A 25,548-nucleotide genomic window follows, 5' to 3' on the forward strand; every position below is an offset into this window, starting at 1 on the left:
GTGCCTAAACTCTTGATTTATGTATAGTTTTAGATTCCAATTAGAATAGTTTACCTACTAACTGAACAACGTTTTCCCTATCATTTAGCAAAAATAAGATGGATTAACTTCTGTATGGACATTACTCCACTTTATGACAAATCACTGTTTGGGGAAATTCCTGGATTGAAGTGATGATGTTCATGTACCATCAGTAAATTAAGTCAAGTTAAAGAACTACTTAGATAATTATTGACTCCATAGCAAAAAATACAAGGAAATAACAAAAATATAGAAAATATTCAGAATATTTTAATTTTTAACTTGGGTGTAATGGTTGCTTTTACTTTGGATATGGTATCAGAATAGCAGTACACACCTGTGTGACGTCAGAAAACAGCTTACTTCTCAATTTGCGCATTTTCTGGAAACAAGAAACACTGCTGTTTCTTCTTCTTCTGCACAATGTCAGGTAGAAGAACAGAGGCATATTTGACAACTTTGAATAGGAGTTTTATAGTTGCTATGCAGGGTAGGCCGTCACAAAACTATGCTGACGTGAGTCCAGTGCCTATGAACGTTGTGGAAAGCACCAGTAATCCAGTGTTTTCCATTTACAATAAATGCCATGTACTTTGAAAGAATATATAATTTTCTGTAGACAAGTTGAAGTCTCTTTATAACTCTCAGTAGTCCTTGAAATCATAAAACGTTAACATTCAGCATGTCCCGTAAAGGTAAACTTAGGTACTGGTTGGCATTGCCTTTCTCACTCATTCTCTCTTTCTAAAACATGCTGATGCAATTAAACAATTTTATTTAGCTTTGCTTACATGTGAAATTCCTTCATGCTGGGCATGAGGAGACTTTCAGAAGCTGTAATATAATTGAGCTTCACTCTACAGAAAACCCTGTATTTTATTACTCAAGAAAATAAAACCAGGCGTGCTATTTCAACATTCTGAGTCAAGCTGGAGTGCCGTGACCCATTTCTTTTGCTGCTGGAGCTGTAAATGGGCTGAAATGAATACCTGTTTTTCTATGGCCCTCAAACTTATTTTTCATCTGTCCTTTTCAAAGCACAGATTTACATTCTGTCTGGTTTGCGGTTGCTATTTTAGAAAGTCTTTCACTGGGGGTGCGCACGAGCACGTAAACGCAAAGACGAGCCACACCAACACATCTAAACCAGCCAGCCTTTAACCCCTCCCTCAGCATCACTTTTTTTATATGTTTATATGTGGATAACCTTGGGTTTTGGTTTGTTGTTCTCTCTCCTCATTCAACAACCAGAACAATCTGCCTTTCTCCACTTGCCTTGATTGGAGAGAAGCCGTTTTATGCGTGCACCTTTAAAGTCTAGTCCCAGCCATTACTGGGACTAGTAATATATATATATATATATATATATATATATATATATATATATAGAGTGGATGGAGAACAAAAAGGAAATCTAATTATTAAGAGAGAAACTTCCCAAAACCTTAAATGAGTTAGGAAATTTGTATCATTACACTCTGACAATCCCCAACAAATGTATCACTTCAGATAACTCAGAGGTTGAGTAATGAAGTTCAGGAATAGAACAAAAGAAAAAAAAACAACTATAAAAATAATCTTCTATACAGATCTGTCTCATCTTTAAAAGGCTGGTCTTATGCACTGTAGCTAAAGAGACATGAACATCAAATGTCAGTGATTTCCTAATAGTACAGTGAAATGTTTATAGAAGTCGACTCCCTACGCTCAGTGGGGGATCTATTAGATACCAGGCACCGGGAATGTACATCATTATGTAACCCTTTGGCAGCGTTTACACAAGGCAGATAAAAGGGAAGATGACCCAAACATTTCACCACAAACATCTTATTTCTACAACAAACATGGTTGTTTTTTTCTTGAACATGCTGCAGAAATTTATTTTTAATAAAATTGTTGTCATAGGATCAGGTCACTTTTTTTTTTTTTCGTCTTAATCTTTAGACTCCCTATTGTTGTGACTTTAGGGTCAGTGAATCTAGTTTTCCCGGTAGGCTTTTGTCTTTGCCAGGCAGGAACATCTGGCACTTAGTAAGTGTGTTTTATAGCATAGTTGCTTGGCAACCGAGCAGGAAGTTGGAGAAGAGAGGAGCTGCTTAGGAACAGGCAGCAACTTCAGCACGATGCAAAAATACTTCGTCAGCTGTGGGTATGAGCTGTCCAAAAAAGTTTTAAGTGATTGCAATGTCAAAGCAAAAAAAACAACATATTTTTACTTTCATGGAAAGGCTGGGAATTTCAACTGTGGTCATTTTTTTAATTTCGAGAAACAGAATTATGTACTTGAAGTCCTTGAAATAATATTGTTTAATACTAACATAATGGAATATTTACATATCAGACCAGTATATGTCAATAAAAAGTGTCTTACTGTTATCAGTAGATCTTTGGAAGTAGCTTATTATAAACAGTCAGAATGACTCATTGCGGTAGATGCTGGATTTAGGCCTTGCGCAAAAGAGTCTGGATATTTTAAGCTCTGTTGTAGAAAAAAAGCGTCTCCAGTGTCTCTGAAAATCCTACAAAAACTTGTAATATCAATGCTCTGCTAATAGTTGGCAATGATGTCAACAGTAACTGCAAAAACATTCGTAAGAAGTTGATCCAGAGCATACTAAAGAGGCTAAACATTATATCAAAAACAATTGCAGCTCGTGTATTATTCCTGATTTTATTCACCTTTTAGTTTCAGCATCGACTAAACACGTTGGAAGATTTATGGAAACACAATCAAAGTTAGAAAAAGTGTGGACAGGAAAATAAAAATGGCTTCATTTTGTACCACTCTGGTACAAAAAGCCAGAGTGGGCAAGTGTAAAATGAACCTTTGTGTTTAGTGTTTAGTTATTACTCTGTATCTTGTTCACATACTTAAACTCAGTTTAAAATTTGTTTTCTATCAAAGACTGCATGTGTGTTGGAGATGTAAATGCTGCAAAAAAAAGTTTAGTAAAATATTTGTAATAGGATAAAATATTGGTCTTTCTTCATGAAAAACATGCTAGAATTATCCTACTATTTCAGAAAACTGCTCCATATGACATGCAGCAGCAAGAAAAGAGTTTATAGAAGACTACAGCTACATTCCACTTTAGAAATATCTTTAGGAAGAACGGCCTTTTTTCATATTTAGAGAAACTAAATGTAGATTATGGGGGATAGTAGACCTGCAAATAGGAGAAAAAGTTTCAGGGAGGCTATCACTGCCTATATACATAGGTTAATGTTTTCACATTAATTTCACATAAACGTAACTGGAACTCTCATAAGAGACCTAAGAACTTTAATATAATAAGGCAAATTCTGCTGAACCATTTCACCTTCAACTGTGTGAACTAGTGATGCAATGCAGGATGGATCTATGGTTTTATATTGTTTGTGCCAAATTCTGACCTTAAAATCTTGCTGCAGAAATCAAATTAATCAGAACAGGGGGATATTTTCGCCATCTTTTACTGCCCAACTTTGGCGAGCCTGTCCGAATTTTAGCCATAGTTTGCTGTTTACTGTTGACAAGAGTGGCAACTGGTATTGTTTTGTTTTTGTTAGTTTTTTTTTTCTGTAACTCATGTTTCACCGTTGGATATTTGAGCTAAATTTGGGTTTCTGTCTTCTCAAACCTCCTCTGCTCGTCCTCCTCTGACCTCTGATATAAACACTTTTATCCACACAACTCCCTTTCTCTGATTGCTTTATCTTTTTCGGATTAAACCCAAGATGTGGTTGCGTGCGAAAATGCTAGCAGATCAGCAGTTTTTGAAATGGTCAGACCAGCCTGTCTGGCACCAACAATTATGCTACAGTATGTTCAAAGTCACTTAAACCCCTTTACGTCTCCCACTTTCAATGTATGTGCTATGCATTGTGTATACTTGGTGTTGGATTTCATTATTTTGATTCACTGGTAGATTAAAATGGGTATAGACGGACCTATGTTTTTACTATTACCGAATCTCTAGCAGTCAAAGGGAAAGAGGCAGGAAACACAGAAAACAGACAGTAAATTATGTGTTAAGAATGTGATCTGTTGCTCTAACCTAAAAAAACCCTGAAACTATTTTTAGACTAAGAGTTACAACAAGGAATGTGGATTAAACGATAAAAGGCAGCCAGGATTTAACGACTGATAGACATCAACGAACAAGAATAATTGTTAAAATATTAATGATTTTTTGACCTACAAAAGGGGGTAATAACCTTCCAGTTGTCTTTGAAAAGCAATGTCTATGTTGAAAACTTAGAAAGCTTCTCTGGCAGCACTGATATGGCAGATCATATAAACCAGACAGCTGTTTCTCCTTCAGCTGCATCAGTCATGAATGGGCGAATAGATAGCCCTGTTGCCATGTAGAAACAGCTGAAAGGTGTCTCAGGTGCTGGAATCTGTTGCTAAGATGCCAACATAAATAAAAGTATCCCAGAACGGCTCACAGGGAAACAGAGTTATCTGTTTTCATTTAGCTTTCAATCCCATCACTGCCAACTACCTGTCAGCTGCAAGGTCGTACACTTGTAGAAACATTTTGTCAGCGGAGGAAGACGTGTAGTCTGGTTGAATGAGAGCAGCCCTTTCTGTGGAAAAGCAGCCAGGTCAAATGCTATCAGTTGTATTGTCTGTTTTCTTTTTCTTCCATGAACATTTGAGAGGATTCATGAGAACATGCAGCCGATTGGGCTGAGATGTTTTTCACATACATAATTTGTGGTGAATGTTTCTTTTTTCTTTTGGAGATGGACCATCTCACCACCACCATAGTTTTGCGGGAACTGGTCTTTTGGTAGCAGAAAAAGGCTAAATATGATGCATGAAGTAGGTTGTGGAAATCCCCGATTGAATGTAAACCTCTCAGAAAAGCACCTGACGCTACATGCTATGTTTTAGGAATACCACATTTCTCGAGCAAATCTACGATGTCAAGAAGAATGCGACATACAGCTCATGCCGAGCACGTTCACTCGCTCGCAGCAAATCCTCTGGTTTCATGTAATATTTGCACATTTTCTCTCACCTGCTGATTTTATAGACATTCTATCACTGAGCTGTGTGGAAAACGCTCCAAAGAAGTTCAAGAATGCATTTGAAACCCCTCGCACCCCTAGCTTCCCAAAACATTCTTTAAACATTTCAAGAACGCAGTCCATATGTGAAGAAGATGCCTTCATGCTGAAATTTCACAGAGGAGCAAAACATTTTGCCAGAGATGCACAATGTATCAGCTTTGGCATTGGTGTTGGCTGTCGGTTAGTTTTGAACATACAAGTATCAGCTCCATAAGTGAAACTGGACCGATACCAGTAACCAATATATATTTCCATTTTGTCACCGTTTGTGTATGCGTTTTAGGATGGGGAGAGTGTTGACCATGTGGTATTTGTTTGGGTATGTAGAAGTGATAGGAATGCAGCACGGGATTATGGGTGTTCAACTGAAGCAGAGAAGGAATGTTAGCAATCATTTATTTTACAATGATGAAAGAGTATGGAAACATGTACAGTTTTGGTAAATATCAGTTATTGTATTGCCATAACATGAGTATTTATATTAGATATATATTAGATATCAATAGTGGCCCAAATTTGCATTGTAATGTAATTGCAAGACTTCAGTGTGATTTCAGCCGCTGCTTTCCATGAGCTTCAATATCTAAAAAAAATAGGTTACATTGGATTTAGATAATGGTCCTCTATCTAAGGAACACCAAATAGATAAACCATATCAATATTCTGATATGGTTTATTTTTTGGTACATTTTATCAGGGAAGATCAAGCAAAATTACATGTTGCTATGCAGTAGGATATCACAATACCCTATTTCTCATTGTTCCTTGATGTGAGTCATTAATGCCATGATGAAAATAGGAAAGTAATATTATATCATATTTTAGTTTTTAATTCCACAAGCTTCTACAAATAAATAGAATTTTGCTTGTACTCTTCGACGAATTAAAAATATTGAGGACCAGGCCAGAACTCATGTCTAGCTAAACTTGGAAGGTAGTGATCTCACAGCTGTAAAAATACCCATTTTTAATTTACAGATCCATATTAATAAAATAATATTACTATGGATTAATTTATTAACTAATTATTCCTTTGTTATTCAGTCTAACCAATGAATAATTGTCATTGGTTAGACTGCCCTTGATAAGGATTAATTGTATCTTGTGCCTCAAAGAGGGTTAGTAGAGATGATGAGCCAAACTTTGTCATCTCAGCCAAATCAAAAACAGCTGTTTTAAAAATCATATGTTTTATTAAATCTGCTAACAAATCAGAAAACAAGAAGGAATATGAAGACAAGCCGAGCGGATTATCATCAGACGCATTACAAATGGATTAATGATGATTGATAGTCACATTAGTCACAACAAATGGTTAGTTATGATATTCCTCTGTAAGATTCATGTGCTTTTGCCAAACCCTAATCCTTGATTTTAAAGAAATTGCCAAAAGCTTTGATAATAATTAAATCTGTTTGGCATACATTTTACCAAGCCAATCTTGTAAAAAGGCTTTATTGCAAACTGGGATTTGAATTAGTGGCTCACATTTGAAATGGATATTGTCAAGATGTCGAGTTGAGCACTCCCATAGATACTTAATCATTTCTTATGTTTTTGAATTTGGAAAAAAGGAAGCTTAGGGCTCAAAAATATTTCTCAGAAGCAGAAAAATGCAGAATGTATAAAATGTGCTGAAGATATGTTATAAAACAGGCCTGGTGTGTTCAATTAGCAATAAGTCCACTTCTTTATGTGATCTCTTCAGTACAATCTGTCCATTGAAACAGAATTAAAAAGCTCATGTATAATCTATTTTGAAGCCTGTTTGGTGGGAAATTACTTGTATCTTGACTGAAGTAAATATGAAGCTACACACACACACACACACACATATATATATACATATATATATATATATATATATATATATATATATATGTGTGTGTGTGTTTCTTGTTTATGTTCTCTGTTTAAAATCTCCCTACCACTACTTCCCTGCTGCTCTTTTTTTGTGTAAAAGACATTTTTCAGTGTAAGTTTTTACTTGTGGTAAAGAAGTGGCATCAAAGGAAAGCAATTTTAAGAATGTGAAGTTTAAGCAGCTTTTTAAGAACTGGGGGGAAATGTTGTGGTCTCATTTCTTAATTCAAAATTGGAAGATAATCATAGACTTGAGAAAAACGGATCACTTAGAGGAGGTTAAAAGGTGATTGTGAAAACAGCAATCATTAAAATGTTCTGCCAGCAAAAGCATACTGTTAGCTTTTTAGGAAAAAGAGGTATGTAGTTATGTTTCTGAACATAATGAAAAAGAAGAAAATCTCATTTCTTCTTAATTAAAATGTTTTGTGTTTTTTTCATATTTTTGTCATTGCAGGTTTGACTTGTCCTCCCTGAAATCTGAGTTTCCTTTATATTGAATCTGTAATTTTTTCAACATTTACTTTATACACATTTGGTTTTAAGTGGTTCAAATGTGGTCAGTGTTAATAGCTGTATCACAAGTATAATTTTGCTACTTTCACTGATCTATCTGTAGGTTATTATGTTGTCAGATGTATTTTTTTTATTGTAAATAACAAAATATGTATTTATCAGCTTTAAAAAATGCCATATTAACAATTAAATGTTTTTTTTTTTTAAAGAGAGCCCAGAGTTACAGGGCTACTTCTCTCTGTATCTAAACCTATATCTATGGTAGAATCCTCGGTTATGAGACAGACGCATCCATAAATGAAACCTAACTATAGAAAATTACATATTATTTACTCGTCAACAAGATCCCAAAGTGTGCTGTCCATTCTATCGTTGTATACTTAAGCTTTATACTTATCATTGTATAACACCACCAATTCATGAAACACGGTGTCATGAATTGGTGGTGTTGGCGGTGAGGAGGCAGATGCTGAGACCCAGGTAAGAGAGAGATGGTATTTTAATAATAAATCATGCTCCAAACAGTCCACAAGGTTCTGGCGGCACGGCTGAGCAGAAGCCAGGGCTCACACCGGTAGCAACAGAATATATCCGTGGCAAACAAACAGGCAGACAGACAGAAATGACGTGACAAGCGACGAGGACCCGACAGAGACGCAGAAACACAGGTGACATTAAATACACAAGAGGTAATAAGGGAACGAGACACACCTGGGGACAATCAAGGGGAAGACAGGCCAACACGGAAACTCAAAATAAAAACATAGAAAAACACAGATTCTGACACATGGAGCTTTGAAAGAGTATTTCAGAGATCAGGAATGAATTGTTTGTAAAATAACCAGAGAGCACGCCACACAGCTCTGCAGATAAATAGGACTTTATTAATACTTCAAGACAAAACAACTAGATATCGCATTTCAAAGTGTCACCAGTATCAGATAAGTTATTAGCATGATTTGTACAGTTCATATACTAACAGCAGACCATGTTTATCTTACAGACCATTAGCTTAATTCTGGTCCCTCTGTCTCATCCAGCAGGTTCCTGTGTAGCCTCTTACTTTCTGCTTCCTCTGACTTCAGTTTAAAACATTTCACTCATACTGAAAATATCAAACTGGCTCTAATTTACAGAGTTCCATGCATAGTGTTATCAGTCTGACTCATAGGGGCTGGTACGTTTAATTGTGGGAACAAAAATTATTTCTGAAAAAAAAAAAAAATCAAAATCAAGTTTCTAAGATAGCATCCGTTTTAGTATACAAACGAAATGAAGAAATTAACATACATATATAATAATGGCATTTATTTACCTAGTTTGTCTAGAAATTATGGGAAATTACAGGGTGCAAGTAAACTAATAAAAAATTGCTCTTTCTCAACTGCTAATATTTTGATGTACAAAACTCTTTTTAGTGCTGTTTTAAAGTGCTTAAAAACAGCAAATATAATGTTTGTGATCTCCTCTGTATCTTTACAGAGGCACCCCGCTCTGTCCTAAAGGTGATCTCTCTATTACTATCACCACTTGAGTTAAAGTAAGTTGATTGTAAAATTGTAAATGAAAGTGTTCAGTTTTTTTTTACATTATTTTAAAAAAGAAGATAAATAATGTTATTAACTAGAAAAGCATAATTATTGAAATGCTACAATTTCATGATTGTATTGATATTTGGCCAGCTTCGTCGCCCTGGACAACAGCAGAGAAACAAATTGTTTCTTTAAAGTTAGGGTGCTAATTCATTATAACAATCGGAATCGCAATATCGAGTTAGGAATAAAGAGGATGTACACAAGAATTTCTGATTAGTGAATTCTGTGCTAAGACAAAACTACATCCCTTAACTTAGGACCAATTTGAAAACCCTAAAGTTCCTGATGGCTTGCCACAGGTGGACACACATTGGTCATGCATCTGGCTCCAGATGGCTTTTTATTATGTCAGAATAAATTTTACTATATAGCATGTCAAAACTAAATGTGTGATGGCTTACATGTGTGCCATTTGGAATTGTTGTAATTTCTTGAACTTGTGCTCTCTCTCGGCCGTTAGCTAACCCTCAGTAGTGTCCAACTCAAACTATGCAACAGTGAAATTGTTGATGTCAAAATTGCCTTGTGATTTGGGTTTCTGTCTTTATTGTTTTGCGGACTGTTGTGTGTGGATTGAAGTCATAACCGTATAAATAAGCGCTGTTTACATTCCTTTACCGTCAAAACAGCGGAATCTCCCAGAACCTTTGTCTTTCCGCAGAGTAATGAATCCCAGACGCTGCCGCTTCATCTGGCAGCATCGGGCCCCGGGTGCTTTCCCTTCTGATGTCCGTCGCCCTTTTCATCCCGTTACAGTGATGAGATTCATTTAAGAAGTTGCATAGGGAAAACTGCAAGGGTGTGTGTCTGATTACCTTCAAATGTCATAACTGTTTTCTCAAATTGCCATCGAAAGAAAATTGCTGTTGATATTAAGTGCATATTTTTCAAAGTGGGTCTGATGACAGAACTGATTGCAACATACAAATCTGGGCCAATTAGTTGGATGCTTTTGCTGGAACGGAGGAGAGCGCACTGAACTCAGGTAACCTTTGAAAAGAAACAGAAGCAGATTGTTTTTATGTAAAGCACAAGCTGAAGAATAGATATATGCTCTTTAGCTCTGGGCCAAACAAAATGAAAAAAAGGTTCACGGTTCTCTAAGCAGAAAGGCATGAGCTGTGTATTTTTATGGAAAATTTTCTCTTTTTTTTCCACAGAAAAGGAAAATATATTTATTTTTAAAAAATCACTTTTTGTTTTTTTTGATCAACTTTCTTTCCTGCTTTTCAATCACCTCAATAATACAGACTGACAACACTAAGGCCTTGTTTTGTTTGGACAAAAACGTGCTGCAGAGAACAATTTTCAACCATCAATATATATTGATGGTTGAAATAAAATAAAATAAATTTATTGAATATTTTATTGAATCATAAAATAAATGATTCAATAAAATAAATCAATATTTTATTGATTTATTTTTTTAGTTTTTGGTGTTATTGTCAAACAGAGACAAGTTTATCTTTTCTATATGCATAAATTTAGTTGACTGGGAACTTCAGCTGAAGGTTGAGCATTTTAGGGGCAGCTTTGTATTCCTCTTGTTTCCATTAAGAGGAGAAAAAAGCTTCATGGTAAATGTAATCTGTTTTTTCCCATCCATTCTGTTATGCTATATATCCCTCTACAAACTTGTACCTAACATACAAACTTAAGTAATGTTCCTTATTCTTAATGCTGATCACTTTTATTTGGAAAGGTCATGATGTGGTCAGGTGTATCTGAATAGATGCCCAACATAAAGCATTTAGAGCCACATTTTCATTTTTCTCATGTACTGAGTGCAGAGCCTCACCAAAATGATTATTCTGCTAGCTTGTTGCATCATGCAGGAGCATGCTCACCCCAGAGGACATGTTAAAGTTACTCTTTTTCACTGTTGCATAGCTCAGGGACCCCGTGCTGTGTCCCTCCCAAGTCTTCTTCCATGTGCGCTCAACAGGATGTTTTTTTTCACATCGCTCATGTTCTCACTCATGAGTGAGAACATGCAGATTCCTTTCAGTTTCCTGAGTCTTGTTCCAAAAATGCTGTTGAGCTATTTGTCTTACTTGTTACTAGTATTTGTCTTACTTATTACCAGTATTTGTCTTACTTATTACCAGTATTTGTCTTACTTATTAACAGCTTGACAACAAAACGCAATGTATTTTCTTACATCTTTCTGTTTATCTCCAGCTTTTATTCTCCTGTTACTTTTGTTTTATTATTTTCTTTGCTATTTAAAGTTGTAATTATTTTCCTTTAGACTTAATAATTTCATTATTGGGGAAAAAAATCCTACCTCTTTTTATGTACCAGAAACATTATGCAAAACATATTTTGTCATAAAGCTGAGAATTATACTGTTAAAGTCTTAAGTTTAGTTTATAACAGTATGAAGCTGCAGCATACACCTGCAAAATTACTTACTTGCACAATGGCAGCTCTTATATGAACGCTGCATTGGTCAAGTATACCCTGCAGAGTTCCCTACAGCCCATTCTGGCACGAATTACTCCTGTTCTCATTTTATGTAGTCAAAGCATCTCCATCCTCGTCATACTGGCTGCACAACCTCCTTTCATGGAAAATAAATAGCATGGCGTGCTGAGTACTTTAAAGTTTTACATTAAGAGCTATAGAAAAATAATCAAGATCACTTCCCTTTGCTCTGCCTGCAAAACTGCTGTAAAAACCTTTGGTCTCTTTCACATAAAGCACTGCTAGCTGAAACAACACATACATTAGCTTAAACGGTACGCTGAGGTATGCAGAGCAAATGCAGTTAAATTTACCGGTGGCCATTTTTTGCATTATCTTGTACATTTAAAGCTGGGAATTAAGAGATTTAAGCACACATCCCCTTGAAAAAGTGCCCACTTACAGAATTTATTTTTTTCTGTTTCAGCTTCTTTGTTGCACTTAAATGTCTTCAGTATCAAATTCTAACAATAAATATTAAAACTGTGTGAAAAATAATTGCCTCCACTACTTGCAAACAGCAGTGTCTAGTCCACCAAAACCCCAAAGTCCTAAGTGTCTATAGTGTTTTAAAATAGAGACGCAGGACAGGCCCACACATAGTGAAAGGGGAAGCACAGCACAATGTCTTCAAACCTCCTTGTCTTTGTTGGTCACCAACACACCAACATTGTGCCGACCAAGACCGCTGTCCTCCCTGAGAGCCCAAAAGATGCTAGCTAAAGCAAAGTGAGCATCCCCACCAGCAGCCCATGACCCACAGACCCATTGGATCAACCAGAACCCCAGACATCTTGTAGGGCTCAGCTGTTACACCCAACCTCTAAACTCCCGTGGTCCATCTGGGTACTTGAAAATAAAATTATTTGAATTCTATCACTGGCAAAATCATTGGTGCATGTTTGTCAATCATCTGTGCAAAAATAGTTTGGAGAGGCAAACTGTTTTTGCCTCGTCCTCACATCCCACCCCGAATCATTTCTTTTCTACTCGCCTCACAGAGACATTAAGTTTGACATTAGCATTTGTTTTTTTTTTGTTTTGTTTTTTTGAAGACTTGAATGCAGAAGAAAATCTGTTCTGTTGGGCTAGACTGTTTATCTTTTGTCAACCTGGGAATAAACCATGTTTAGTTGCTGCTCTCTAAGCAGCAACTAAACTTGTAAGTCTCAAGTTATTGTGCAGGGGAATTGCACAATAACAGGGTTTTCATAATTTGGGATCATTTAAAGCTGCCAAAGAACAGAGCAATTATCCTTGTATCTACCGTCACACCAGTTATTGTAATTGATGTGTACTTAAACTAAAATATCATTGAGACATTGTTGTATCGCCAGTCTTCATTATAGACTTTTTCCAGTTCAATTATTGCAGTTGAATTTTTACAAGGAAATTGTGGATTTATCTCATATCAGATTGAACACATATTAAGTTGTGTTCCAAGTGCGTCACTGTGAGCATCAGCCACTCTTTGAAGCCACTCTGACTCTGTCTCAGAATTATGAACGCTTTTTGAGATTATAACTTTTCCCTAAATAATTCTTGTGTTTGAGTTTAATTGTCACAGAGAAGTCAGAATTGGTCTTTCATGAGCTAAGAGGGCTACTGGTGGTTTTACATGCACACATTTTGACCAGGAATGGACTCATCTACTGAGCGAAGCCAGACTCTCTGTCTTCATAAACTGTCGTCTGGAGACGTGTTTATTTTGAAGTCTGCTTCAGTACAAATGGCTCTGGATGTAGGCTCTCAACAATCTGGCTTTAATCTCTGCATGAACAAGAAACTGATCTTTGGCGGTTGGTCGTTTGAATGGATTAGAAACCGTAAACAGCGTTTTGTGTGCACATTTCCATAAAACTGTTTTCAGAACAGCTTTGCAAAGTACCGTAGTTTTACCAATTTATATTTGAATCACCTGACCCAGGAATAATCTAATTATCTTAGAGGTGCTGTAATATGCTCCATTCAGTGGTTTGACCTCCTCTGTGGCTTTTCAGTTCAGTGCAGTACCATCATTTTTGCAGGAATTTATTTTCTATTCTAATAATATCGTTCAGGTTGTTTCACTGAGGTCACCATCAATAACCAAAGTCTATAATCCATCTGACTGTCCAGATGCTACCAAAATTACAAAGACTGCCTGTGACCCATCTTGAAAACTCATCCTGGAAGCATCATTTAGACTCTCGCTGTAGAGCGTTAAAAGAATTTGCCCTGTGCGGCAGATAATATATTTTAGATCAACAGAGCTGAAACAGTTTGAAGGACTTGCAGATGTGTTGGAGCGACTTCAGACCTGTCTCACTTCTGTTTTGAGCTCTGGCTGTAAACACCTAACGCTCAGTTTGCTTACAGGTGATTTTTCAAACAGGTTTTGAGTTTCTTTGATGTTGTGCTCCAAAAGATTAGGCAACCAGTTTGTAAAAAAAAACACTATCTGACCATAATGTGTGAAAGACTTCATTTTTGGCTAGTGTAAAACGCTGAAAGAGTTGTGTCCACCAAATTGTTTCACGGAAGCTGTGTCCCATCTCTGGGATTATAGAAAATTACTTGGAACATTTTATTCCACTGCTGCCAATCAGCAATCCCACCAAATGTGCCAAATAAAATATCCAGAGAAACAGAAATCCACCATAAACACTAGCTCTGAATGAAGATACTGTAGCACTGTGAGGACTTTATAATCATTGTGTAATTTGGCTGTCACAGGATTACATTGCACCTTTAAAAGTGAATGTTTGTGTAGTTGTATTAAAATTATTTCTCTCTTCCACTTTCTTTCTCTCTCTAGCTGCCTCAGAGGGGAGAGTGAACGGCGGAGAGGATTTCTTTCAGAAGGTGAGTGTGCAGTCTGCACCTGGGTTTGCTTTGTCTTTGGGTTTCACTCGAGCACCACTTCTCTCCTCACAAGGGAGCGTACGTCAGGTGTTTCGTCCAGTCACTTCTAATTACAAATCGAAACAAATGAAAACAATAGAACGCCGCTGACGTTAAATGGCCCCAGGACTCTGATGCCAAAACACAGCTGACACAACACTCGGGGCCATTCTCACTTACTTAATGTACTGTGACATACTAGATTATCTAGAGTTTAGTACACTGTTAAAAATGGGCCCAGTGGTGAGTCTTTTTACGGACTGTTGTAATAAAAGTTAATGAAGGCACTACATAAAGAATAGCACAAGGAGGATTCTCCTTGATTTTAGAAAGTCTTGAAGAGTTTTTTCCACCCCAAGTTCTTCGTATTCTTTCTGATATGTCAGTCAAGTGTGAATCTGTGTGGTTTTTATATAAAAGTATTTTTCCCATTGTGCTGAGGAGTATTTTCTTAGACTATCCAACACTCCCAAAATTAGATCAAGGTGGATTGCTTGCCAGCTACATCTCAATGAATAAAGAACAGAACATGCACTGTGAGATCATGTCACTGCAGGGGTGCAAACAAATTTGTTCATGCATGTATGTTTGAAACAGATCAACAATAAAATGCTAACACCAAAGTCTCATCTCTACAACAGGCTCTATTGATTGAAAGTCTTAGGTAAAAGTTGAACAACCTCCCCATCATGCATAGCAACTATTAGATGAACTCTTCTGTCATTTTTGGAAAATTCCAAACATCAACACCGTGTCGTGTTTTATTACTCAGTTTCGCTAGTTATTTTCTTCTCTTTGAAACATTGCTTGTGGATTGTTACTTGCCTAAAACAAGCTTCAGAGTGTATTAAACACCCTCCTCAGAAAGCTACTGGGCTGTAATCAAAGAAATGAAGGACAGCGGGGTTTGTTTCAGTGTTCCTCCTTTCTCTGTTTTCCGCTTTTGGTTTCGGAATTTGGGAAGCTGAGTTTAATGTCAAAAAGCGGCTATTTCATTTTTCCTGCAGCAGTTTTCTTAACCTAAGTAATTAAAGCCAGGCGCCTTTTCATTCCCCCCCTTTCCCTTTTGCTAGAATTTGGAGGATGCACTATACTGTAACTTTGTGTGTACTTGGATATAAATATAATGTATCTGTGATTCTGTGACTTAAAGTTTGCTTAAAGAAATAATCCTAATTACACGTTAAATCAGATAACAGAAATTAGCGTGCTGATGTTTGACTTGGCAAGAAGCAGTGAAGCAGGAGTCCCGGCGTTATGCTTTTCCAGCAGTATTTCCATTTCCATAACTCCTGATTCCCTGTATATGCCCAGTAAAAGTCAGGAAAATAAACACCAAGTGTGGAGTGTGGAGCAGTATTGTTGAGAGAAAATGGATGAGCTGCATAGAATACCTTGAATTTGATGAAAATGGAAACTCTTAGTTGGACGGCTTCCTGCCTGTCCCACATCCCCACCCACATATTCAGTGCAACTAATAAACTGGTACTCTAGCTTCCTCGTGAAAGCATATGGTCAGTTTTATTTATGTACTTATTGTTTTTGACACACACTCTTTTTGCTTGTGCCTTGGGATTGAGATCTGCTGTTCAGCCGCAGCACAAAACGGTCCATCCCTGCGCTTTGTCCCCAAGCCCACTACCTTGGTTGATCAGAGCCTCTTACTCACTGTCTGCTGGACTTCCCTGAGTCTAGTTTAGTCCGCCCTGTTCACAGAGTCAGTGAAAAAGTAACAATGATGGCAGCAGACCACAAGCTGGACCACTTTGGGATTGGCCCTGTCGAAGTTCTCGCAGCTCATATGAGGGAATATCCGTTTGGTTTTGGCCCTCAAACTCCCTCTTGCTTTCATGTCGCTTTGTCTTTGCACTCCGTTATACCACAGATGTCTCACTGCTATCAGTCTGGTGCAGTGAGAGTTTTTCTCTGCAAATTAGGTTCATGATTGTTTAATAGAAAACATGTGTCAGTATGCAGTTTAAGGGGCTGTTGTGCTGGAAAAGTTTCCCATTGTGATCTGTTGGGAGTTCGAATTCATGGCCAAGACCAGAAAGCTTTTTGGAAAGCGGTGCAGAGGTTGAACCGTGAGGCAAAAGAGAGACTTGAGAAGCTAAGCTGAAGCTGGTGAAGATGATAACTGTTCACCACACAAGGTCTCAGAGTGGATTTTGAGCTGAGAGGCAACTTTGAACTTGTATCCAGTTCATCTGGGATCGCCTGTTCCGTCTCTCCTTCCCAGAGAATGTGGTTCTTTAAATTATGCCAGGCCTAATATAACAGTGGCAGCATGCTTAGATCTGAGGCCAAACATAATTTATTTAGTTTAGTTTTTTTTTTTTTTGTACCAAAGCAGCTTGTATTTCTTTGCTCTGACATCAAAAAAAAAATTACCACAGTCCAAATTGAGTGATCGTCCTGCAGGAAATTATGAGAGGCTGACATAAGTAGGTCAGACAGTTTTGCGGCCCAATCCACACTTACATGGATATTTATGCAAAACGCACATTTTTTGTGCTTGTGACCCATATACTGCATGTGGATTGGTGAAATGATGGCATGTAGACCCACTTTGCTCAGGTATACTCTTCCCTTCTGTGCTAAAATCTACATCCGCCCTTTTTTTATGGGTTTTTCCCTGCTCTCTTGTTTTTTCCTAACTGCTTCCATTAAATTTCAAATAAAAACTAAACATCTTAATTACTGAGGAGAAAAGGTAAAAAATGAGTTACGACTGTTTTAGTGGAAACTTAATTTTAGAAGTCGGTTTCCAGTCAAAAACTCAACTCTCCTTCTGAAGTCAGAGTTCTAGCTGGAAAAATCGGCCGAATGTCAGGATATCACTGTTTGCAGTACCACTTTTGCAAACAACTGCTTGGACTTCAATAAATATTTGTTTATTTGTACCATGAATTCAGACTGTATGTCAGCAATATATGCATTGATGCTTGTTTGATACTGCAAAGGAAAATGTTTAGGTAGCACTGTAACATTTTCTGTCAATGTCATTGAGATACTAACTTTAACTAGTTCTTATTAAGGTTTGAAGTGTTTATTTATGACATGTCATGTCATTATCACAACAGTGACCAATAGAATTGCAAGTCACATATACCCATATACATATAGTTTATATTTTACTGTGTGAATTTCTTTCCAATTCTATTTAAAAAAGATATATTTTTGTGCTTTTTCCCTCAAGCAGATCCTAAATTAAGGAGATATTGCTACATTAAATATAACACATATAATTGATATAGATTTAGGTATTTAGTTGCTAGATTGTATATCATTGTCTAAATGTGACTAAATGCTAAATGACAGCAAAGTTTCTCTAATACCATCCTGGGTGATGTTGACATCAACTGGCGTTGTTGGCATGCTTTATGCCACCTTGGTAGTGTGATGGCTTAAGGCAAATTCACCACGGAAGTCTACACAGAGTTGAACCAGAGGCACACACAGTGTTGTGTGACATATATTTGTAGACTTTCCTTTCAAACGAATATTGCATGTGCTTGTATTGCTGATAATAGTGGCATAGTTTACATGATACATGAGTAAATGATGCATAACCACTTAAAAATCTTTTGGATTTGCTGATCACCTCTCACCCAACCACCGGGGTGGTGGGTGAGAGGAGAGGAGCGGGTTGGCAGCGGTGAGGTTGGTTGCCCAGAGCACCAAACAGGCTAAGACCGCTGCCGTTAAAGAGACAGAGACCCAATTTTATGACGCTAAATTACAAAGTCACTTTTCATTTAAGTCACATTTGATATACATACAGCATTTTTATAACAACTGAATGTAACATAATTACTTGATTGTGCTATAAAATAGCTGGAAAAAAAAACATAAACTTCCCCACCTGGTGGCCAAGCAGTGCTTTTTGATTCACGTCCCACAGATTGTGTTGACACTATTTTTCAGCGGGGGTTTTTTGTTTTATTTTTTTAAGAAGAAAAGTAAAGAAATATTACTTTGGCGGCTTAAATAATTAGGTTTCCTCTGGTTGAGGATGTATATATTTGACTAAATGTTCGACTAGGGTGTTTGCAAATCTTCCCCCCTTGTAATTTGTGTTGCCTTTTCATAATTATGTAAACATTACTAGCCAAGAGGGGTAACAAGGCGATAGCTGCGAGTTAGCACTTGGATTCTTAACACGGCTGTTGAGTCTCGAGGGGATGGTTGAGTCAGCTCTGTCCGTCTTGAGCTCCGCTGTCTTTAGCCTCTTAACTCTGCCTTACACCCGACTAAAGCCCTCTCCCTGTCTCGCTCCACGATCACACATTCCAGCTGAACTAAGAGCTGCACTGTTGCAGAAAACAACGCTGCCATGCCGATTTGCTGCTGTGACAACCCAGTCACATGCATTGACTACATGTGCTGTCTTTTTTAGACATTTCCTTCGTTTGTGATGCTACACATTGCTCAAGACTTCTTCGCAGCTGAAAACCTCAACTACCCAATCAGTGTTGTTAATAGGATGCCATGAAAACTTATCGCAGCAATGTCTGTATTTGTTCAGGTTAGGAAAAAGGGTGGAGTGGCAGGAAAAAAAGAAGTGTGGAATAGTAAATGTATAGGTTTCTTAATTTGTTCAAATACCTTTAGCCATTTCAAGGCCCTTCGTGAAAACAAACGCCATCCAGCCCTTTAAAATGGTGTGTGGTCTGTCAGAAATCAGTCCCATCTGCTGCGTGCTGCCAAAAACAGCAAAGCTGGACAGGAAGCGGGTTTCTCTGAACAAAGCCCTTTTTACAGAAAATGTTGACGACTCAAGTGCTTGAAGATACAAGCGAAGGGCCGTGATGTCATTTTCATGATAAATCTTTTTTCTTTTGTTTTTTTGAAGTTATTGCAATTTACCTTAGCTTAAAAAAGAGCAAATTTGAATTTTAAAGTCACACTTTTCAGATACAATTTTATCTAAAACTCAAAATGGAATCAGTCATGGTTTTATATTTAGGCCATCCTTGCCTCCGTAATTACAGCAACCTCTGAGAACTGGCTGCAGTATTATTTTTGTTAAATTGCAGTGTTCTAAATGAATGCCTCTGCGATAAAACCCAGACAATGTCACAGGACTTGAAGCAAAAAAAAAAGAAAAAAAGGTGAAAATAGAAAAAATAAACAAATAAAAAGCATGAATTGATGTGGATTGGTTTCCCTTTGTATCATTAAGCACAAAATACCATTTTTTTCCTGTTGTTTGTACCACATCCAGCTGTCCGCGCGAACATGTGACTTCAGTCAGCGCAGTTAGCGTCCCGCTCTGGGCTGAAGATGATTTATTGGGCTTCCTCACATGTACTAGATGACGGCGGGGTGGGTGTCCTGTAATAGATTAGAATTACTGCCTCAGGATAACATGAAGTACCCAGTTAGGAAAAAAACAACTCATCAGGTTAAAGTTTCAGGCCTGTATTTTACTGCATGTGAAGTCATTGATTTTATCGCAGAAAGAAAAAAAAACTCCACAGACAGTAGGGATGGCAACATTGTACCTGATTATTCAACTGATCAAGGATCAATTTTAACCACCTCGGCTTTCGTTTAGAAATTTGAGTGAAGAACAAGAGCAAGACCAAAACAATGAAAAACAGTTCATAATAGTGTAGTTGTTATTGTGAATGCTGTTGTGGCATCTCATTAGAAAGCTAACCTACAGCAGGCCTTTGACTAACTGTGGAAATGTACTAATGTGTACTAATGTGGTTCTCTATGAGGCAATGGCAGTGAAAGTGGGCACTAAAAATTTTTTATTGTCCACATCCACTATTTGTTACAATCCTATGACATTTTTAGCTCTAATAATATTTGGCTTTATTTTTTTTGCGTTTTATTTCACAAGGCATCAATTTCGTGATTGCTTCATCAGAACAAATGAATCCTGATGAAAGTATAGATAGAAGTATAGATTGCTCAGCCAAAATATCCTTAGCCATTGATATTTTCAACATTTTCTCAAATTAAGACCACAAACTTTACTGTGTTTTGTTCAAATTCTGTGTGATGGACCAGCAGAAAGCGGTGCGTAATTGGGAAGTAGGAGTGGTACGTGGTTTTCAAACATTTTTACAGAGTAAATCTGAAGAGTGCCACGCATTTGTTTTCATCTTTGCTCAGTCTGATACCCCTGAATGAAATAAAATTCAACCAATTGCCTTTAAAAATAAGTGTGATAGTACACAGTCTTTATGAGTATAATGTAAACTCATGAGAAATAGAAATGTTCTGTGAAGGCTTCAGAGCTGCTGAAGTTGAGCATTTTCATGTGCTAGAATGGCTCAGTCAGAGTCAAGATCTGAATCCACATTAGGAAATGATATAAAGCCAAAGCTGGGAAAACAAAACCCGAATGTCTCACATTATTAAAGGCATTTGTTGTGCTAATGTGTTGCGCAAGAAATTTGCCTTGCATTAATTTGCTTTAATCTGTTTCAGATGGATGTTGTGGTGTTTCAAATCAGAACCGACACACAGTTGTTGTTTTTGTTTTGCAACCTCTAAAAATGCCAATTTTTACCAAGCCTGTTCGAAAGATTGAACGTTGCCTTAGAGTTTTCATCGAGCTGATGATCTAGCCTGTCCATTTTTATATGTGATTATAGGGCTGGGATGTAGGAAACCAGTGAGGCTTGAAAGGGCTTCCAGTCAACCATCACAGACTCAGAGCGTAAAGCTGCAGAATGAAGAAAGGCATGTGTTGGACTTTTTCAGAGCTCACTCTCTGTTTCTCAGGTGGGCGCGGGTGGCAGTGGACAAGCTGTCAAACTTTATTTCAAAGGATCCCAAACAGACTGCGCTGCTTCCAAAGGACCATGTGGAGAAATTAAACACATACCTTGTTGGGTATTTGGCACCAGCTGCACGCTGCAAAACGTTATCCTGGCACTGAAATTAATAAACAAGAGAAAAGTCGTCTCATTTTGGATTTTCTGTCCGTGTTAATAAGCTTGAACATCTGCAGGGAGCGCTAATGGGGCTTAATGTACACTGATGTCCATCTGACTTGCACTGTTTACCTTATGGCTCAATGCAGTTGTCCACTGAGATATATTAAGTGGTGGCTGGCGGTGGTGTAATGGCTTGACACGCTCCTCCAGTGCTTCGTCACGTGGCCGAGACTTCGAGAACTTTGACAAATTCATATCTTCTCCACCCTGAAAGAACAAACCCCTGGAAAGTATGAAAATAAACAAAAGACTGCAGGACGTTTGAGAAAACAAGGATGGAACGTCTTGAGGAGGACAAATCCATTAGGACACAGCGATCATTCCTTTTCTTTTTTTTTTCTTCTGGTGTTATTTTGTTGGCTTTTTGTCCCTCTCCACTTAGATTAACCCCTTCTTAGGACTAGCTTCTTCCGAAGAGCGTTGTTTCTGGATTGCAGCTGTTAATCCAGCCGAGGTGAACTCCTTATTGCTCAAAAAGACAAGCGGGAGTTTATTAAGAAACCCAAGTGCCTCCCGAACACCTTCTTACTCTTTTTATTCCCACTTCCTGCTGTTTGTTTTTTTAAACCACTCTAGCATATGCTCTTAGTTAGATTTGTCAAAGAGTTCTTCTCATAAAGATGTCTTTTTTTTCTTTTTCTTTCTTCCTTTTTTAGTTCCAAACCTAAAAGTCCTCTCTGTTTTGATTTCCTTTTCATTTTTTGGTGGGATGAATTTGAACCCTGAGCAGAAATGTATGTCTGGAAAAAAGCACCCTGATTCAGCAAATAAGTTCAATGTGAAATCTAGTAATAGACGCTGTAGCTCCTCTGAGTGTTTGAGTATTTTACTAGTTCTGTGTTCATCATCACTTTACTCCTTTAACAGTTATGTGAATTTAACATAAATTCACACAGTTTCCTTGCATCTTTCCAACACACAGTGTCTGCTAATGTCATTGTATGTATGATGAACTAATATCTTCCCATTTTCACTCTTTTCCAGATCATGGATGAAACCCAAACACAGATAGCCTGGCCTTCCAAACTGAAGATTGGAGCCAAGTCCAAAAAAGGTAAAAAAAAAAAAGAAAGAAAATTGTGTGATTATTATTCCCTTTTGACAAGATGGTGACTTTGTAAGCAGTTGAAATGGTAGCAGGGATTCAAACAATTCTCATCATGGCTGAAAATGTCCGCCTTGAAACTGGAGTGTATTGTTCATAAATGGAAATCAGGACAATGATCTGGGTTTTTTTGTTCCTAATGTAGAACAGAGTCATTTATCCTTAAGCACTTATTGTTACTGAGTCACAGTCTGATACTACATTATAGTTAGTATCATAAATGCATGTTTACTTCAACACATGAAATATAATTGTTCATTTGTTCTACCTGGTCTAGATTGGTGTTTTTTCTGTCTGACAAAAAAATTACATGTTATGTTTTATGAATTCAGTTTAGGCAGAAACTCCATTTTTGATCATTTCAAATATTCTGCGATCAGGATATCCCTCATAATGTAGGATTTATGTGAGAAAACATTTTTTGAAGAGTTTTCTCTTCCAAAAATGAGAAAGCTCAATTTTAGAGATTTCTCTAAAAATGAGAAAACTCACATATCCACAAGTTTTCCAGGAAAAATAGCACCACTATACTATTTTTTCCAATGCATTTGGAGATAACTCATACATTTCATGAGTTAGCTCATGAGCTTAAACTTATTATCAGAAATGTACCCTTCTGCTTTCTTCTAGGTACACGATACACTTGTTCTGTCCCATTCTTGTTATCGTCGTGGAACTGTGATTAAAGGCTTTGTTTTCGTCTCAGCCGTGGCTGAATTGATAACCTGACAGTTTAAAGAGCTTTCTGTTTCTGTCACTATAAATTCAAAACAAATTGCTCCAGTTAGTGGACTACTGGACTACTAGTCTAAGCAGCAGGTTGCACTGTAAAAGAAAGCTGCAAAAATACATGTTTCCTGAAAGCATACATAGTTATTATCCTCCTCGTGTGCCCTCTGATTTTATTTTTATTGTACAGTGAAATGCTTCCACACTGACACATCCAACACTCGTGGAAGGTAGAACTTTTGAAATGACCGGTTCACTGACCGAGTGAAAAAAAAAACAATTTTTTTTATTGTTGATCCCCTGATTATGATCTATTGTTCTGAAGTCAAAGACCAAAGCAATGTTAGTCTTTACTGTGATGTTGTTTCTGCCATGCCTCTTCTGTTTGTGGATGTTTGTGTCTGATGTGCTGAGCTCATAAAATGTGCTCGTAAAATGCGTGGCCAGTATGAATATGTTTATTTGTGAGAGAGGACAAGTGACGTGCAGATTAGTTTCTGAAGTCGAACATCTTGTCACCTTACATATTTGCTACATTCACAGTTATTTGTACTAATGGTGAGTAGTTAGAAGTTAGGATACGCATGAGCTGCTTTGTGATTATGATCTTATGGTAAAAAATACCACAGTTTCAATGTTGTTACACAAACAAAGACTATAGCATTATCCAATCGCTTTTAGTTAAAGCAAAAACAATTTCTGCTCCTACATTGATTACTAAAGCTGAAATGAGAAAATTCGGTTTACTACGACCTTCTCTCTGCCATTTTACTAACAGGATTTTAAAACATAAGTGCCATTTGACAGAAAGTCTTAGCTGCTAAGAAATCCTAATGTTTTACAATCTGATTTTATATAGATATGTAACTAGAAGACCCTAATGATGAAAGAGGAATTTTATTTTATGTGACTGTTGTTTTCTAATGCTCCCATTTTCATGCTGATTATGTCATCTATTGAAAACAAATATAACATATATCAGTCAATAGCTAGTTTGATGGAAAAGGCATTTTTGTCGTAATCAGTGTCCAAAAACAGGCTTTAATTTAAAATTCACCACTTAGATTGAATTTCAAAAATGTTGCATCTAGTTATGTTTTGTGTAGATTTTTTAAAAATTAATTTAAGAGTTTATTTTAACAGTGAGTGTTGTCTTAGTCGGATGTCTCGGACAAAGTTATTAGAATCAGATGGATGAGAAGAAGGTATTTCTACGCTGCACTTGCATTCTTTAGTAAAAAGCTAATTGAGCCATTTGCACAGATGAAAGCTTACGTTTTCCATTCCTCGCAAGCCAATAACTTCATCTGCACGCAGGACTTTTTCTTTTTTTTTCTTCCTTTCTTTCTCCTACGGAGGCGGAGGTGTGGGAGTCGAAGCTCTCGTGTTTATTGGTAAAGTTGCTCCAGCATTCTGTTACCAATAAAAGATTCGCATGGTTATTTAAAGCTCTTCCGGGAGGGACGGACTGCGGAGGAGGAAAACGGGGGTGGAGGAATAGGTGTAGCTCTGCCCGCTTTGTTTCCCCCAGGAGAATTGCCAGCGTTAGTCTCCGAACCAGATGTGCGATCCACTGACATCATGTAACTTCCTCAGTTAGTCGGCTCAGACAAATGTTGAAGGGATTATGGGGAGATTCTTTAACATTTTTTCCTCTCTGATACAAAATCAACTTTAAGTCTTGGCAGTTCATACGTACGTTACCCTTCATTCACGCTAAGGGTCCCTTCATTCACAAAGCCTGCTTCCTACACCGGCTGGCTGTGTTGTTGAAACCAAGAAAAGCAGCAGGGAGAACAACTTGTGGGGAATCACTTGGTTACCTTATGAGTGTGGGAACTGTCGGAGTGCTCCAACGACTTCCCAAAGAAAGGAAAGGAAGAGGTGGAGGAAGCCCATTAGCTTCCATTTAGCTTTTATCTGCCTAGATCAAGAGAAAGGGCATTTACTAGAAGAGATGACAGAATAAAATTTCACACAGCAAAATTAGAGTTTAAAATGAAGTTATTAAATCTGTATTCGGTAACCGTGACATTAAAAACTGTGTGATCTCTGGCTGTTCCAACAACTCAGGCTGCGTTAAAAGTAAATGGTGTCAGGTTTTGCTGTAGCTACCTTGCTGTATTATAGAATATTTTTTAAAGGTATTCAAACTTTTTTGAACCTAGTTGTGTCTTAACTACATGCAGAGAGACATTATGCAATTTGTTCTCAGCCTTTTATGTTTTCTATTAGCTGCCTAGCTAGAAGTAGGTAGCTACATTCGGCTAGAAGTTATCTTTTAGCCGAATGGTTTTCAGAATGGTCAGGTTTCTCAGTTGAAAGGCACACTCCATCAGAAGAGAAAAGT

The 25,548-nt window shown here is 37.3% G+C and overlaps 1 protein-coding gene across 1 annotated transcript in view; it reads left to right on the plus strand.

Annotated features, from left to right (window-relative positions):
• Positions 1-25,548, plus strand: part of bicc1a (BicC family RNA binding protein 1a) — a 66,733-nt gene that overhangs the window by 10,823 nt on the left and 30,362 nt on the right. Inside the window, exons 2-3 of the mRNA XM_028007390.1 lie at positions 14,320-14,366; positions 22,349-22,418. Of these exons, the coding sequence (XP_027863191.1) occupies positions 14,320-14,366; positions 22,349-22,418 (117 nt within the window). The remainder of the gene's footprint in view (positions 1-14,319; positions 14,367-22,348; positions 22,419-25,548) is intronic.

Source organism: Xiphophorus couchianus, chromosome 22 (genome assembly GCF_001444195.1).
Source record: "Xiphophorus couchianus chromosome 22, X_couchianus-1.0, whole genome shotgun sequence".
NCBI lineage: Eukaryota > Metazoa > Chordata > Actinopteri > Cyprinodontiformes > Poeciliidae > Xiphophorus > Xiphophorus couchianus.